We start from the raw sequence: 19,396 nt of genomic DNA on the forward strand, positions 1-19,396 counted from the left end.
ACTTAGGATAACCAGAGAAACCCTCCCTCTCCACTGAAGCACAGGTGGCTCAGATGCCATGCTTAAGTTTCAATGTTCAAATTAGGAGAGATGAATCTCACCTGAAAAAACCCACGGACACATACATTTGCCTGTACACCAAGAAGTATGTTTGTGCTTAAAGTTGGCTTATGCACACAGCCAGAGAAAACTAAATTGAGTTGCACAGCTGCCAACAACTTTTCTAAAGAATATCTAGTTTACAAAACAGAATTTGTGTATATTTACATAATCTTTTTTTCTTCTTTTCTTTAAAACACAAAGAAAACTGCTGTTCAAGTAAACAGGAAAAAATACTCAGTACCCTTTAACAGGAAGGTAGATTAAAAATCTCTGCCTTGGTTAGCATTGACATAATTCCACAAGCAGTTTATAAATACTGAAAAGAAATGTACCTGGCATCAATTCAGCAGTAGGGAATATCTTCTCCTGCTTCATTTTACTTTCATGTAATAACTCTTCTTTGGTTATTGGCAGATCTAGAACATCTCGAATAATCTGTGCCCCTTCTAGTGCTTTTTTACCCATGACCAATGATTTCACATCCCAGGTATACTTCTTTCCAAAACGCCCACAGATCTCTTCAAATACCATTGTATAGAGACGCTCAGTATCTGCCAAAAAATAATGATAAGAAAAAAGATTTCAAACACATGCAGCCACCTTACAAAGAGGAAGGCATAAATGGTCACACAGCAATCTGCCAGAAACAAGAGGGCATATCCAAATGGACAAAATTGCCTCCCTTTACTCAACAAGGAGAAGGCAGACTTCAAAGATCACCTTAGAGGTACCTGGGTTTTTCAAGCTGTCACATCTGCATTCAGAAAAGGTTTCTGAGGGTCACAACAAAGAACTACCTGGACCTGTTCTTCTATCAACTTTCTTTCCCACTGGCACTCTACTATACAGGTCAGCAGGCAGTGTCTTTAATTAAAATACTCTTTATTCTTTGTATAACAAGAAAAGAAGGGAAGGAAATTTGGTACTCAGAGATGTCATTACATATTCCATGTAAATTGAAAAGAAATTAATTAACTATTTAAGAGTGTCTATGAACGGAAGCTTCAGAGTGCCTTCAAAAGACACTACAGTCATTATTACAGCGTTGCTGGCACTTCTGCATTTACATGTGATTACTAAAGGAGAACACCCCCACTTGTATTTCCAGAGGGGTTCTGGCAAGAGTAAACTTCAGGCTGAGTTTTGCCAGTGAAACTATCAGTTTCACTGTGAAAGGTGCTTTCAGTTTCTGAACTCATTTGTTTTAAAAAAATGTCAGCAAACAATCCTTTCTGTCTTCCCTCGAAACAAATCATTGAAAAAGAAGGTCAATAACATTTAATTTAAAACCAAATGGAGGAAGAAAAGTCCTTTCAACACTTGGTTTCACTTGAGCAAAGATCCTGAACAGTGGCTTTTCTACCAGTCTGTTTATCTTTTTGAGTGGTCTCCTTTGATACAAAGCAACTGTTGTTAACCATCCTTTAATTTCCTTCTCATGCATTTCTTTGCTTTCTGTATCTCTAAAGGTATGCTTATTATTATTATCACTTAAACAACGAAAGACAAAAGCAAGAAAAGAAAGGAACTGCACTTATGAGATTTGTTTAGAGAGATCAGGGACTTCACTTGTCTTCATGTCCTTTGCCATGTAAAAATATCATAATAGGGAAAATAAAATAGTGAAATTATTCATGAGCACGTTGACTTACTTTCTGAATACATAACAAGTAGGCAACAGAACTTGAATCGTAAGCTTTAACATCACTACTATGAAAAGGACAGAGCGAAGAAAGAAAAGCAGAGCACATGACTACAATACACCCAAAGATCTTCCCCTGCAGTCTGACAAAATGCACACTGCTTAACCACAGTAATCTGCTTCTCCTGAGATCAGCAGATGGTTCCGATCTGAAATGAAATGGGAAACATCATCACACGTATCATCGTGTGAGCACACAAAGTGCAGAAGACACGCTCTACCACCTGCCAGAACACTCCCTCCATTTCCCCTTCAGGAGGGATGCTGAGCCAAAGGAGCAGCAAGAGAACTAACACACCTGCCTGGGATGCTTAACAGGGCAGCGAACATTTCACAAAAGCCTCTTTGCTTAAAAATGAGAGAAAAATAACAATAGGACCTATACAAGTGTATGCAAATGCTTCTCAAACAGCTACATCTACTGAAGAAATGTCAGGAGTAACCTGAGAGCCATGAAACACACATGAAATGTACCACTGCATCATTCTGAATCAGAAGAGACACAAGCGACTTGGCTTTGAAAACTGCTAAGCCGGCTAGCACCAGGAAGAAAAAAACAACCAACTGCTTGCTTGACACTGCCAGGTGGTACTCTCAGCAAGCTGAGACGGTTAGTTAAGAATATAATACTTAAAAATTCACGGTTCTCTCTTTCCTTTTTTCTGATGCATTGATTTTCCTTCACCAGGTTAAGGACATAAAACTCTGACCCTAAACTGTAAATTGAAACTGAAAATTAATCCTCATCCTATTAAACATTATATATCAAACTACGCAGAAATAAAACAAAACAAGGAAATGAAAAAAAAATTGTAGAACATGAACATCTTCCTATCCATTTGTACAATTATTACATTAACCTATTTGAAAGTGAATGACTCAACTGTATAGCTAATTAATTTAATAGCCTCCTGCATTTTAAATATCAGATACCAGACTTGTGAACTGAATTCTTTTTCTTCAAAAAAAAAAAAAAAAGGCTTAACACTGTCCAGATTGCTGACCTAAAAATAATGGTATGCAGTTTGCAGACTGAAGAGCACTCATGACCAGCTTTGAGTCAAATATATTAAAATAATTAATTCTTATCCTAATTGTATTGTGTTAGAATGTAGTTCTCTCAACTCTGATCAAAGTGTTATATAAAAATAAGCAAAATATGGCCAACACACAAATAATCAGTGAATATATTTAATTTAAATGTGAGCTAGTCTCACTTATTGCTCATGTGCTTAAAGCAACATAAATGCTCAAACAAGCAAATTCTCAGAAAGACTTCCTTTTCTTTCCTTTCCTTATTTTACTTGCTCAAACAGACATGTTCTACTACAGCACATGAATAAAAACTGAAATCTGGAAACTACATCCACACTAACACACACGCTGCTTAATCACCAATCAGAATCTGAGGAAACCACTTCTGGAAAAGACACACTTCCTGCATACATTTAACAGATAATGACAAACAATCTTTTTGATTGAGGAAAGCAAAATCTCTACATCCACCCTATAAATAGACAGCAGTAACTAAACACAATTCAAGACTTCCCATTCCCATTCAAATAGAGGAACATCAAAAAACTGGTTAACAAAATGTGAAGCAACACTACAGAGGACAGGCAGGTCCTTTAGGGATCCTTGGCAGAATGAAGACTGGCCACAGGGTTGTGGTTATAATTGGAGTTTTATTATTACGTAAAACTAAACTAACAATCAGCATAGCTTATTATCTATAATTTCTATCTCTTAGCTTAGCATATAGTTACACAAAATTTCCAGGTTCTCATTTACATGGGGTTTTCAGCCACCTGGATGGCCCCTCTACAGATCAGGTCAAATTCTTATCAACCAGCGCATGACAATCACAAGCAAGACTCGGAGCTTTCATGAAAGATCACAAGTCACTAATTCAGTCCCCAGAGGCAGAAGACAATGGTGGAGGCCACTGGGACCACAGGTTTTGCTGCCTTCCAGCAGTTCTGGACTAAGTCCCACCCAGTGCTTGTAGCTGTTTATTTACAGCCAGTGCTCTCTGTGCTGTCACATTTCCCTGTTCCAGGATGGGTCTCACTGCATACTGGTGATCCAACAGCTGGGTATTAATAACATTGATGGGCTTCACCACCCTCTCAGTGGGTGTCCCCCATGCTCTCTTGGTGACCCAGCACCTGGGTCTTGATATCACTAATGCCCTTAGCACCCTGACAGTGGGTGTCCTCACAGCCTGGGGCCAGAGAGGGGGAAAGGGAATGAGGCAGGGGTGGGTATACATTAACAGACTGCTTACATATTGTGGATATTTGCCTTATTGCTGGTTATGCTAACCATCCTGCCAGAGGTCAGCAGCCGGGGGTACCAGTCACACAAACACAAGATAAGCTAGTTTCTTCCCCCATTGTAACATAAAATAATCTATAAGATGTCTGATTGATCAGAGTCTAAGTACAGAAAGCAATCATAATTTCAAATTACTGCAAATCTGCAATACAGTTAGAAATCTAATGCACACAGATAGATACAAAACATCGATAAAATAAAACAACCAAGAGGAATTAGAAATTCAGTTAAAGTGCCTACTAGTAAGTATCTTAGACACCTTAGTATGTCCAAGCCATCCACTGATACTAAAAAAGGAACATTGGCAAGACTCGCACCTGACTAAAAGAGCAACTGGAGGCTTAGCCAGATGCCTACAGCATCCCAAATGGTAGTAAACATACACATTTAAGCAAGTGAATCTGGCCCCAACTGCTAGCTCCCATCAGGAATATTTGTTGAGAAAACAGCAGGACACATGTGGCAGTGGTCTGTTCCGACAGAAGGTAGAAAAATCGAGACTTCTTAGGCCCTGCAACTTGCAGTAAATGTATAACCTCAGCTTTATTCCCTTCTGCTTTTCAAAATACTTTTCATCTTTCCATTTCTCATCCCTTGGTGTACCTTTTACAGGACATCATCAGCATGACTTACTGTCCATCCACTTGCTACATTTCACTGGGAATGAGTGACATTCATTCCCTAGCCACATATCATCTTGTAGTCATTTTTATAGCAATCTTTCCTATACAGAAAGCACAGGCAGCCCCACTGGTGCTGTTTACAGTGTGTAAGAGCCAATCACAATAAATACAAATAAGGTGACAAGAATGACAGAGGCACTGGATTGCTCAACTTGTGATCCAGCATAAAAATATGCTGGCGCACATTCAGAAAAGCCTACAGGTCAGTTGGCAGCAGACCACAGTGCAAAACTTGAGTGTATGATCTGTTCACATCACTGAGGGTCAGAATTAGAAGTGCAGATCTACCAAGGTTAGAGGTATAGCAGTCATCAATCAATTCAGTACATAAACCGCAGCTTTATCAACTGCTTACCTACACAAGAAGATGGCTTAAAACAGAAGATAACAACTTCGTGTCACGGTTTAGCACTGGCAGGTAGCTGAGCACCACACAGCCACTCACTCCCCTGGTGGGACAGGGGAAAGGACCGGACAAGTGTGAGAACTCCTGGGTTGAGATAAGGACAGCTTACAAGTTAAAGCAAAAGCCACACATGCAAACAAGGCAAGACAAGGAATTTATTTGCTACTTCCCATCGGCAGGCAGAGATTCAGCCACTCCCAGAAAAGCATGGCTCAGCATGTGCAATGGTTTCTTGGGAAGGCAAACGCCATCACTCTCATCATCCCCTCCTTCCTCTTCCTTTACCACAGCTTTTATTGCTGAGCATGTTGCCATATGGTATGGGACATCTCTTTGGCCAGTCTGGGCCAGCTGTCCTGGCTGTGTTCCCCCCCAGCTCCTGGTGCACCCCAGCCTCCTCGTTGGAAGGACAGCACAAGAAGCTGAAAAGGCCTTGGCTCTGTGTAAGCACTGCTCTGCAACAAACAAAACACCGGTGTGTTATCAAAACTATTTTAATGACAAATCCAAAACACAGAATCATATGAGCCCCTACAAAGAAAATTAATTCTATCCCAGCCAAAACCATGACACTTCATGAATGAATAAGGAACTTGATTTTTTTATATGCCTTCTGAATTTATGCAAATAATTTTATTATAAATCTAGAACAGTCTCTAATTTACGAAGGAGATGTGGCTATTGTGCATAATAGTTCATCTTAGCCATCGGTTCTGAGTTCTTCTTTGAGTAACCAAGCCCATCTTCGCACTGAATTTTCCTAATGAAATATGCCTATGATTAATGCTTACACAGTCTAAACAGAGTTTTAGTTATATGAACTTGATACTTTCTAGTAAGTCAAAATCTGATTCTGGACATATAAACTGTACAAGATTTTTATTTTGATGGGGATAGAGAGATGATTATGTAAAAGGAAATTTTTCATTTCAGCAAAAGGTTTATTAGGTCCATAGTTGTAAAGCAGATCTTTACTATGTAGGAGAGAACCATCTTCAGTATTCAGTTTAGGCAAATTCAAACACAGTCAGTCATTTTATCATGATTTTGGCCGAGGAATAAGAAAATCTCCTGAGATTTTGTCACCATGAATACTGAATGAACACACAGATTACTAGGATTTTGTATTCCTAGCAGTCTTTCACAATATTCCTTTCAACCCCACAGGATACGTATGCAACAATGTAAGAAGCTATACAAATTACTGAAATACTTGGTTGTGGTACAAGAGAGAAATATAATTATACACCAGAATATAAGTTTTTACTGTGCTTTTTACAACTCAGTGACATTTAGCATGGTGCAAAGTTTTAACTTGCAAACAAATCCATGCAATTGTTGAAATGTGGAAAGCATTAGATGTTTCTTCTACTCATGGAGTTATAGGAATAATACATGTTTACATTTTCTCTCATTTCTGAATTTAAACATAACACAGTCTTTGGTGTGTTTCTTCTCCTGCTATACCAGTGGAAGTGGGAAAGAACATAAGATTTAAACACAGTAATGGCAAGAACAGAATAGTGACAGATTTCCCAAAAGAAAGACCAATTCTGTCAAGTCTTGTCAATTATCACATGCAGAACTTATACAACAGCCCTCCAAGTTTCATGCCCCCTACTCTGACATCTACAAATCCATAAACTCACAATCACACTCTCCTTCTCTCTCCAGCCTATGAAAGGTGCAGCTGATCAGCTCACTGGCCAGTTGTGTCAAGTCTGTCAGACCCAGGAACATAACAAATGCTTCAGCACTGCACAAAAGCCAGGAAGGGGTGTTTCTGGGTAAGGCTCTGTGCTCCAAAGAGATTCATCATCAGGTCCACTGCTCTGCAGCACCTCTCCCCACAGGCAGCACATGCTCTTTGCATGTTTGATCACAGAGGTGAACCAGTTCTTGAAAAGTCCATGTAACTGAGGATACACGTATTTCCAAATGGTATGTCAAAAAATTTAGGAGATGCTACTACCACATTAAAATTTATCACAGATCCTGGTGCATTCGATAAGCAAGCAAGAAAAAAAAAAAAAAAAAAAAAAAAAAAAAAGAAGACTGGAAAACCAATGGCCTTTGAACAGCAAACTTGGAATGGAATAAGGAATATTTTCTTAAACCAAAAAAATAATTTAAGATATTATTATCCACAAAAAGTTTATCGATTATAGCTCCATCTCGAAAAATTGAGAAAGAAAGACTTATTATGTCAGATTGCTAAAATATAGAAATTCAACAGCATTATAAAAGCCAGTCACTGAAGGAGCAATAGTCTATTCCACTGAATAAAGCACGGTGCATAACTTATTCCCCATTCTTTTTCTATCTTTTACCATGTCTTTCAGTAGGAATCTGAGCCTTTCCCCTTAAGACTTCAGCAGTCAAACAAGAAAGACAAAAATAGCATTAACTATGCAAAAAAACACTCATCAAACTATACAACTGACACTAGAACAGATCTGAAGCTGCAGAACTGAGCTTAAACCACCCAGAGCCACTGAATAATTAGATGAAAGCTCCTGAGTTAGCAAAACAATCAGGAAGAGGGAAAGGGAGAATTTTAAGATTTTTTTTTTTTCTTTTTAAATAAATAACCTTTAGTAGACTTCTATCCTGCAATTTGTGGCAAGAGGTCAGTCTTGCAGTTCCCTCCCAACACCCTTCCATTCACCCTTGCATTACTGTGAAAGCTACTTTAAAAATGCAAGAACTACAGCTATTCCTGACGCCTAAAAGGAGAAAAAACAGCAGTTTAACAGCTGACCTCAAAATCACTTACAGCAGCTTAGCAAGAGCAGGGAAGAGGAAGGCAGGCAACAGAAATTACTTTTTGCACAATAGCCTAACTGTTACAGCACTGTCCAGAAAATGAGATTCAGCCTTTCAATCTTATCCTTAGGATCTAAGCCTACTTCCCTAACATCCCATGAGATTTTTTTGTTATATATGATACACACAGTCACGCACAAAACCGATGGGGGGAGGAGGCGTTTTAAAGGCATCAGCTGCCTTTAAAACAGTAAAACAGGTAAATGATAGTCAGTGAATCCAAATCAGCCTGGAGCCTGTTGACTTAAGGGCTCATCAAAGGGATGTGGGCTGAATCCCCTTAGCAAAGAGGGCCTCCTGTGGACATGAGGAACAGAAATGCTCTATACTTTGCTGCATTCCTTCCAAATGAGCTTGCCTATGAAGAAAAATGAAGTTACATTTACCAGCTTACAGGGACACCCATTTCAGTCGCTGTCACTGAAGGAAACAAACACGGCTTCTCCGCTTGCCCAGCCAACCGATTTGAGCTGTGCCTCCATTTCATGGCAGGGGGTGTTGGTGTCCCCAGCCTGCAGGCTGAACCCAAACAGCCTGACCCAGCAAACCAGTCAAAGGAAACCCTACTGCAGTATTTGTGTCCAATACATTTGGGCTGATCTACTTTCATAAACAGTACTAAGTTCATCTTATTGTTACCTGGAACTTAAGGAAGGTAAAACCTATATTAAAATAACTAGCAAGCACCAAATAAAGGCTGATTCAAAATCAGAAGCTAGCTATTCAGTAAACCACTTTACATGACTGATAAACCATAACTTCTGAAAGATAAAGAAAAAATAGTGACTATAATTGCTGAAAATTAAAATTACTGCTCCAATTTGAGTAATGATTTGCAAATCATTATATTTTTGATTAGCACTTAGAAAAAAAAAATCAGTGAAATGATCCATTATTCATTTAAGTAAGAAACAGGCAGAAGTCTGCTTTGGAGCTTTAATTTTTGCAAATCTTTCTTATTTATGTTGTACTGAATATTAATGTAAGTACACTCCAGGATATACGAATATGCTACACAGCGATTACTTCACTAAGTCCAGAGAAACACACCGCCACTGGCTAACTCACTCAAAGCACTGTCAGTAGGCTTGCTCTTCTCTGATATGAGACATTCTACCACAAATTCAAGTTATTGCTAACAGGCTTAAAAGGAAAGTAAGTTTAGTGTCCAAAAAATAATGGCTGCATAGAAATGTTCCCAAACAAGGATCACATATTTGCCCCTCTGGGCTTTTACTGCTGGGAGAATTCTTCCATGGTAGCTACAGAGGAAGCCAATTTCTAATTTTGTATGCAAGGAAACATTTTACTTCTGTGGGGCAGGGAAGAAGCTGCTGAACAAATTCAAAATGCTCTTAGCTCGCATTAATAAAGCAGATATCTTAACGCTATCTTGTATTCACATATGCACCTTACTCTTCTTAATGCCACAGGGAACTGAAAGAAACAGATCAAGAATAAGCCATGCAAATACTTTTCTGATGCAGAGCTGTAAAAAAAACAGTCCACCAGCAATACAGCGAAGCACATGAGAAAGTAAGACAAGTCGGTACTTCAGTTCTGGTAAATGAGGGAACCCCATCTGAAAGAGACGGCAATATATACGACTTAATTAAAAACTTTCCAAACTACACTTACTAAACATCAATTATGTGACAACACCAAATTAATTTAAAAGGAGAAAAGCTATTGATTCATCGAAACTGACTGATTCACTCTCAGGCATTCATGCAGGCCCTTAACCATTGGAAAGAAAAGAACACCTATGCATGCAGCAGTTGACAAAGTACCTACACCGGCCTGCTTGCTAGGGTGAATACCTGTGGCTGGCAATGACTTAGCTTTTCAATATGTGTATGAGAAGGCTGACCTGGGTAAGAGTTACACTGCCATTTGAGTGACTAAATGGGGCAACAGTGTTGTGCAAGGGCTATTTCATCCAGAAGAGCAACCACCAGCAGCTCCTGGAAGCACGGCTTACACCATACTTACAGGGAACTCGGCCGCTCGCCACAGGGGTCTCTCTTCTTCTCGATATATTGCTGACATGCAGCAACAGCTCATTGACTTGAGGAAAGCAAAACAGGGTTTAAAAAGCTGTTCTGAAATGAGATGCTCCAAGGCACTGAGATAAAATTACCACACAAGGTAGATGAAAGCAAAAGGGTCACTATGTTACTGAAGTCAGCAGAAAAATAACCAAATCTATCTACTTAATTAAGATGTACTTCCTTCAGGAAAAGTTACAACATAACCTTCCCTGAACAAACAACCCAGAAATGGTCTGTTTATCCTGCAACCTAAAAGCACACAACAATGGAAAAAGAAAAGTCTTCAAGACAGGGGAAAAGAATCAGAAAATGTTATCCCTCCCTACAAGACAAAAAAAAAAAAAAAAAAAGACCAAAATAAAAATTATCTTCAGCACACCACGGTTGTCTTCAAATATTGATTTCCTTATTATCAAAAAGCTTTTGCTTGCCCAGGAGACTACGTATATATGAAGACTCAGGCGAGCTGGGAATTCAACTTGTTTGACTTCCAGTGTTACATCTCTCTAAATCACTCTCTGGAATACAGCCCCAAAACCCAATTTCCTAAATAGTGGAAACATTTCAAAAGACAGAGTGACTTTAATAGAAAAGAAAAATATTTTTCCAGTGTGGCCTTGAACAATGTTCTAACCTTAATTGCAGCAATGTGTCAAAAATATACTGCCACAAGGGATGTGTAAAGGACTACAGATTAATAAAGCTAATCTCTTCCTTCCACTCATGAGTGTCTAAAAAATTTGAAGTAAATCTACTGATAGAGTAATATCTCTGTGGAGGTAACATTTAAGAGGAAAAAAACAAACATCATCAATGTGCCTGATTTTCCAAGAGAGAGGCCGTTTGATCTTGGCTGGCTGCCTACTGTCTGGAGGAAAGTTTCACAAATAGTGCATGACCTGATCGCAGGATCTCTTTAATACCTGTATGCTAAGAACTCCTAACCCCAACTAGAAGCAGTAACACAAAAACATTTGGACCTTTGAGATTCATGTGGGAGGTGTGACAGAGCAAAATGAAAATTATTGTTTATGAGCTGTAACCACTGTTTGAAAACTGCAGATGAAACCTTAAAATCATGGTATAGGTACCAGTGTAAGGTTCTCCCCACACCACCTAAGTGTGGACATCTACCCAGGCAAGCCACCGTGGCCCTCTGAAGTCGTATGACCACAACCATCATCTCCCACGTCAGAGGCTGAGAGACTGGGGTCTTTCTCACAAAGCACTGACAGACCCCATGTGGTGACAGCACGAGTTTTCTCCCTTTCCCTTCCCTAGACTGCAGAGGAGTCAGGAGGTGGGCCCTAGCAGACTGTCCTAGGTCAGCGGGCAACCCAGGGCAGGACCACACAAAGTTTAACAGTGGCCTGTGACAATGGATGGCATGGATCAGCTCTTCTTTCTTCCTAACACCACAGACAGAAGCAGAGGACTACTTGGCCAGTAAGGCTTTTAACAACTACACCCCAGTGAAAGCGAGGTACCTAAATGCCGCAATGTTCCTGAGTTTTGTGATCTCAAACACTGTCAGCTCCCCAGCCCATGCTGAGGACACCCCACATGACAAGAGGAACCCTTCCCACTCTCAAGAAACAAAGCCTTTCTGCCACTCAGCTGCAGTACGACTGCATCAGTACCAGGCCTCTCTATGACTATTCCCCACTAAATTGCCACCTGTAGAGTTCAGTATGCAATAACAGTTCTTTAATAGGATTCCCTTAGTTTCCTTCATGAATGTTCACACCATAACTCTCAGGACAGCCCATGCCATGCTACTGAAGAGCTGCAGTTTTCTTCCCGATACATATTTGAAATTTTCCTGAAAATCTTCGGCCTCTCTGTATGAATGAAATCTAGGTAGTAATACTAGTATACACTAACAGTAACAATAGTGAATATGTTAGCCCCTACTAGCTGGAAGACCTTGTAAGCATACTCTCAGTCAGAGGTCGGTTTTGAAAACTTCCAGTAGGTTATGTGATCTGCACAAGACCTCTACCTCCCATCATACAAAGTCCACTTAAAATTGCAGATACAGACTGATCAGGAAGACTGAACAAGAAAAGCAAATACGAGGCATCCACTGCAGTTCCTGTAAGACACGGAGACGTTTCAAAATTATATATTCAATGCAAATTACCTGTAAAATGGATTAAAACTAGCTCAGTTTGAAACCACCCCAGGGATCTCCATTTGGGAAAGAAAAAAAAAAGCATCAATCTCCCTCCACTATACACAAAAATAATTTTACGTTAGTAGAAGTGCTACAGAGATTTAAAATTTGGCACACATCAGGTACTTAAACATGGATGTACTGGACACAGTCCCAACTTCCAAATAAAATATTTTAGCTTTTAAATCTTTTCTCAGAGTGGCATTTCCTGGCAGAGAAGACGTGACTGAGAACAGATTCTCTTCTCAAGTCCTGTTTTTGGATCAAACTAGGCCAGTATTATGATACTTTATGGCATATATTCAGAGACAAGGTTTAATGGTGGACTTGGCAGTGCTAGTTTAAAGGTTGCACAAGATGATCTTAGAGGTCTTTTCCTACCTAAATGATTCTCTGATTCTACATTATGCTAATTGTAAACCAGAATTAGGTCTTCAAACATTAAAATCCATTTAACCTAAACTCTTCTATCATTTGTGAAAAAAAAAAATACCTACTATTAGGGATGCTTTATTAAAAGGCATAAAACATATTCATGCTACAATCCTGAAAGAGCACAGTGATTACAAAAGGTTGCAGACAGAGAACCTCACTAACAGACCCAATTTACACAAGGACTACAGGAGAAATATAAAGCTGGAAGAAGACTTTCTGACAGTAGCTGTTAAGGTTGTATTTTCAGCTATCTCAAAGGGGCAGAGGCTGCATCTTACTTTCCTAGAGAGTGGTTCTGGGCATAATGGAAATGTTATGTTATCTTATAACTGTGTTTTAAGAATGTGACAGGTTAGAGTTACAAAAAACACGGCTGTGTATCCTGTAAATGAAATAAAAAATACGTGTTCAGAGACTCAAACAGTGCAAGAAACTTTAGTCCCTCATTTCATTCTTCCATGTGATTAACGTGCTAAAAATAAAAACATATTTAATAAAAACATATGACTGTACTAATCGTCATTCCATTTTCACTCAATCTTTCTTCCCTTCTACCTCAGTTTGGCAAGCAGAGCTCAAAATTTACATCTTGATTCACAAGTAGCTTCACCCTCCTGTGGCTGATATTTAATAAGCCTGATGCAGGAGTTATTTCACTGGGGTGTGCTTAGTCCTACTGCAGCAACACTTACAGAAGACAGGCTGACAAAGTACATACTCAGTAAATATGTAAGAGAAGCATTTTTACTTTCCTTCCAAAAGCAGCCCCAATTTCCTTTCTTCTAAATAATAAAAAAAAATAAAAAAGCAAGAAAAAAAAAACAACAAAAAACACCAAAAACAATGTCTTTCTCTCTCTGCCCAAAATTAAGAACAAATCTACCAAAATCAATTAGGTTACAATGGTACAAGCAAGAAACAATCAAGTTCACTGTTTCTACATATAAATACCTTAAATAAGGTATGCATTTCCAACTCCATAGTAACCAACCTGAAATTAGATTTACAAAAAGAGAATCCATTGCTCCACAGCAACAATTTGCTATCAGTTTTCTTGTAAATAAGAAGATTGTTTCTAAAGGTGCATTGCAGACAGCTGAATAGAAAATGGTGAGAATTTTAAGGAAATGCAGGAAAAAAATTAGTCTCTTTGATGAACAGGTATGGTAAAAATAACTGCTAAAAGTTATTAATATAAGAATCACCTATGCAACTTCGTTCCATTCTGTCCTAAAGAAATGGTGCTTTTATTTTTCCATGGTAATGACAAGAATGAAATAAAGTTCTCTGTAGTTTCTTGTTATTACAAGAAATCACTTGTGTTCAAAAAACAACCAAACAACAAACAAAAACATTTTGGTTTTGTATTAGTCTTCTCTATCTGCATAGGAAGAAGCAATTTTCAAATAACACAGTTGTAAAACAGCTTTCTAGTTGTATCTTAATTACTTATTAGAATATAGAACAGTTTCAACACACATCTCACGTCTCCTATTCCAAGCCTGAGTCCTGCAAACATGTAAGATATGTTTAAATAGAAGCGAGTTATCAGGCCAGGACATATATTTACTATCACATAGCTATCCAGGCTTTACTATTTATGTGCCTAGACCCCACACCAAGCGTGAGAAGTAAGCCTCCTTAGCTTTAGGTCGAGATAAAGTGCACTGGCAGTTACTGTGGAATAGCTAGCATGTGCTGAGTCCTAAATAGCTCCAGATTTCCTCCAAAATTCTATCAACTGTTTGTTCTGATTGTTTTTAAATGCATATCATTTATTCAGTAGACTTCTTTACCTATTTTCTAAACTCCAAACAATGTATCATTCATCCCCTAACGGTCAGAAGAGGAATACAAGAAACAATGCTTTACTTCTTGGCTTTCTACTCTAAAGTATTTTAAATATATAGTAACTATGAAAGTGCTCAGGAACAGCAGTATTCAGCTGCATCCAAACAGATCCAACACAAAATCTAGAATGAAGCAAAAGTTACTTACATCTGGATATAAAATAACTCTAGAAAATGCCATCCTTAACAGACACTGTTCATTATATCTTCCCTGAGCTCATTCTGGTAATTTTCTCCTGGTTAATCTAAAATTGAGCTTATAATCAGCAAAATAAAATTGTCCATTCCATTTATCAGATACACTGAGCTGAGCCACTGGAACTTAAATGACTTTTAGACAAAAAGATGAATCCTAAAGCAATTTGACCCAGTACGTTTTGAAATCATGAGAAGCACAACTGCATGTCCTAGACATATAAAATTGCATATCTAGCCAAATGGGGTGACTTTCATGCCTCCTGAATGTAAGGTAAAAGAATGAGAAGGCATACACATTGCCAAATAATAAAACAGCTGATCACCAAAGGCCTTTATATTCTGAAAATAGACAAATACCCTATAGGCTATTTCTAACCATTTCTGGATAGTAGTTTTCAAAGAGATTGAAAACAAAAATGCAAATTTGCTATTCCATCCACAAGCTGAAAAGCCTTTTTTGTTGTTGTTTGTCAAGAGCAAATCCAACTATTAAAATAAATTTACAGAATCTAATTGTATTAAGTGTTGCAATCAAAGAAAACAGAACTGAATATTGTTAAACATATCTGCAGTGCACAGTCTAAAAAGCAAAGAGCAGTTTTAGTCACTAAAGCTAAGAAGCTGGACTTTTTTTTTTCTTTTGTTAGGTTGACATATTTCGTGGTGGCACAGGTCTGTCAGCCTGTTATCACTTCTGCTATGAACCTGTAACTTCTAGAGCTTTAAAACTGTTCCAGTAAAAAATAAATAACAAGAGATGATACAAACATTAAATTTATTTCCTTAAGGCAAGAGATTTCTTCTGACAGTGCCATTTACCTTATTATAATTATCACTAATTCTAGAAAACATATAATGTATTGAGAGCTCTGCTCCCTCTATGGACTGTCAGAGAAGCTAAACTCAATCCTGAACTGGAAATGGGAAGCAGTTATATTGTCACTACCAAAGTCATCAAAATGCATCACCATCAGTCTGTGCAACCATTTCCTTGGTAGTCTACAAATGCCTCAAAGGCCCTGTTATAGACAATTCAAGTGGGTAATACATTTTTCAAACTTAGACTACCATTAAGTATGTTTAAACAATATTTTAATCACTGATCTTTGGAAACTATTTTATTGAATATTTGATTCATGTTTCTGGGTCTATATTATCAATACAAAATTTTCACAGTGTGGAAAAAAAGAAAATTCAGTATTTTTCTTATTTTAATTCTTTAGAGATATATCTAGGAATAAGGTTAGAACATCAATAGAATATAATTTCTTGTACATACATATAGAATACAAAGCAGAGAACTGAAGCTCACAATTTCAGTATGCAAGATGCTAAAAGAAGTGCATGTGAAAGGTAAACTAAATCTCTACTGAAGAGGACACAGAGGAAAAAAGCATTCTGCTTTCCTTTTCTCTACATATAAATACAGAAATGTTTGGGTCAAAAAGCAACATTTGTTTTAGTCCCATGAAAGCTGCATGAAGGAAGAAAATGTGAATCTATTCCATGTTATGACTACAATATTAGAAATGGGCATGGATAAACAGAGGAATAAATTTCATGGTTTTGCTGTAAAACTTACAATACGGATTTTCTTTTTCCCTGTTAGCAGAAACTGATAAGGAATATATAGACTTTTCTCAATTAATTGAGGTGATGAGAAGGGAAGCGAGGAAAAAAAAACATGCAAATACAGTTTAATCACCTTTCACAATTGCTGGGGGTGTGTGGGGATGTAGAAAATTCATGCAAAGGGCAGCTTTAACTAGAGTAATGCCGACAGGCACCAGGTGCACAGATTCTGAAATGTGAACTCTTAAAGCCAAGAGCTATGCCTAGGGAAAACCAAGGAGTAGTTAATTCCTAGCGTCGTAGAGCCTAGTTTTATTGTTAACTCATACTTACAGAAAGAAACCTGTTCGTGAAAATTTTGACATATTTTTAAGGCATTTTGCAACTTAACAGTTACTGTAAGTGGAAGATATCCTCTCTTTTGCATACATATAACACATGCACAAAAAGACATTCCCTTTACCTCTAAAGCTTTACCTAGGCACTGTAAATTTTTGTAGAGCACTGCAAATTTCAAAACTAGAAGCACACTACTTGAAATATTCTGAATTTCTTTGGGTGAACTCTTCTGTGTTGTTAAGATAGCCATTAATACCTATGGTTACAACTGTAGGTCCAATTTAGGAACTCACAGGCTACTTCTGAACCCTGAGACCAAGAAGCACTCGGGATGCATGCCAAGTCTTGCCCAGCATGCGTTGACTACCTCCTCTCTCCACCACCCTGCTTTCCAGGAAAAAAAGGACCGCACAACAGTCATGGTGCTACAGCAGATGCCAGTAAACTCTCCCATCAGGGCAATTCAGAGTTCTAACCTAACCCTCTAGGACCTAAAGCTTCATTTTTATCTTGCTCTTCTACAGCACTTCCAAGTGAGTGGGCTAATTACCTGCTCTGTATCAAGTTTCAAAAGATGGGCAGGGAAAAGTTCAGTTACTTTTAGAAAAAGGCAAAGTCAGCTTAAACAGTAAATTATGCACAGTCAGTGGTGAATCGAATATTTGAACAAACTAAATTTTACAACAGTGTACAATTTGCAACCAACTGCCACATAAAAATGTGAGAGTTCTAGAACACACAAACAGAGACATGATAGAATCACAGCGCTACTCCTTGCTCTTTATTCTTAGATGTCTTCGTCCATGGAAAATAAAGAAGCTTAAATTAAAAAAGGGAGGAAGATAAATACCACAAAAATATGATCTACAACTATAATAACAATGCAAGTTATTACACAGCAGAGTAGCAATTAGATATGTTACAACACCTTAGTGGCCTAAATATTTTCATTTTCCTGAGATATGTTTCCCAGGAAATATTGTTTTTAATTTTTAAAGACTATAAATTTATTGCACTGCAGTACGCTCTTTGCAGCTCCATCTCCCCTGAGCCGAAAAGCAAAGGACTTTTTGTTAGTCCAATGTAATGCCACAGAGAGGATTAAGTCCTAGCATAAAAAGATCCATCATTTCACGTGGTGTAATTTCTTGCAGCAATGGCCCTGTATCAGAAGTTATGTAAATCTACAGTCATTCATGCACCTACTCTCCACCCTGAACAGACAGGAAAGTCAAGGGAGCTTTCTGTATGTAAATTACAATAACATTTATCCATTAAAAAAATCTTGCCCATACAACAATTTATTAAAATGAAATTATATCTCAGTTTATTTGTGGTTCACCTTAAATCCATTACTTTCTCCCACCTTTCTGGTACACTATAATCCCTTTTAAAAAAAAATAATAATAAATTTATGTTATTTTTCATTCCATTCTTCTCCCAGTGTAACTGCAATATATTTTCCTTTTCCTTAGAGATGTTCCTGAATGAATATTACCAGTGTCAAATTCATAACACATCCCAGTCTAAGAAAGACACTTCCTCTGATGACTGCTCAGTAATCAAATAAGGGTCTATAGTTCAAATATGTGGCAGTTTACATTACAGCGGATAAAACAGAACACAGCTTCAAAGACAGTGTCCAAGAAGACGCCCTGACACAAGCATCCAATCACACTGCATGGCCATGCTGTGAAAGAGAACATGAGCGAACTGGTATTTATGCAGAGCAGATGATCAATGCCCAGCAGCGAACAAGAGCTACTTGGCAGCAAACCCAGTCAGTTCAGCACCCGCAAGCAAAGGACGAGCGCATATCCTTGGAGAGCAAAGGTTACACAGGGGCTGCTGGAACTATTAAACCAGGTCAGAGAGCGAGTATTAATGAGCTGAGAGAAGGAGGTACTGTGTAACACTGTACTTACGACACAGGATAAAGGTCGTGAGTAAATTCCTAAAAATGTTACACAGAAAGACTTGGCTGACAAATAATAAAGTGGGCTTTCTTTTCAGTTGTCTTGTGTTATCCTCACAAGAAGAACCACTCAATAAGCACAGCAGAGGGAAAACTAGCAGCAGAGGAAAAAAGTAATATATGCAGTGATGATACATAACTGGTGCCCAAAGGAAAGCTTTCAAGAGACGTCTGCTACAAGTTATTTGATGACTTAAAAAAAAAAAAACAAAAAAAAAAAAAACACAAAAACAAACAAACAAACAAAAAACCTTAATACGCCTCAAAAGAGAATGGGGGAGAAAAATAAGAGACAAACATTCCTTCCTGGTTATTGAAGAAAAGGAAGTCAAAAAATGACATAAATAAAAAAGTACGGTTATTTCCCACCTCCGTGCTGAAAAATATCTTGATAAAGGTCAGTAGTAGTACCTCAATAAACTCTGGGTAGGAACACTGGTTTTATTATTATTACTATTAACATCATCATCAATATAGGGAAACAAAAGGAAAAATCAAGGTCAGGAATCTCTGCCAGAATCATTAATAAGATACAAAAATGTTCTTGGTTCAGTGCTGCTCAGTAGTGTTGTGATAGAAATTATGATCAATACAGAGAGGTACAGAAACACAGAACTAAATCAGCAACAAGTACTAGCAGGCTCTATACTGTCCAGATGAAAATTAGTTGTCCATAAGTAGAGCAACAGATACCAAGTCTGAAAGGAGAGGATATTTAGCATAATTGCTTTTGTGTTTTTAGCT

General features: G+C 38.0%; 1 protein-coding gene across 1 annotated transcript in view; it reads right to left on the reverse strand.

Annotated features, from left to right (window-relative positions):
- Positions 1–19,396, reverse strand: part of PUDP (pseudouridine 5'-phosphatase) — an 80,347-nt gene that overhangs the window by 52,051 nt on the left and 8,900 nt on the right. The window contains exon 2 of the mRNA XM_082783426.1: positions 435–653. Within this exon, the coding sequence (XP_082639552.1) occupies positions 435–653 (219 nt within the window). The remainder of the gene's footprint in view (positions 1–434; positions 654–19,396) is intronic.

Source organism: Aythya marila, assembly GCF_965140915.1.
Source record: "Aythya marila genome assembly, chromosome: 1".
Classification (NCBI taxonomy): domain Eukaryota; kingdom Metazoa; phylum Chordata; class Aves; order Anseriformes; family Anatidae; genus Aythya; species Aythya marila.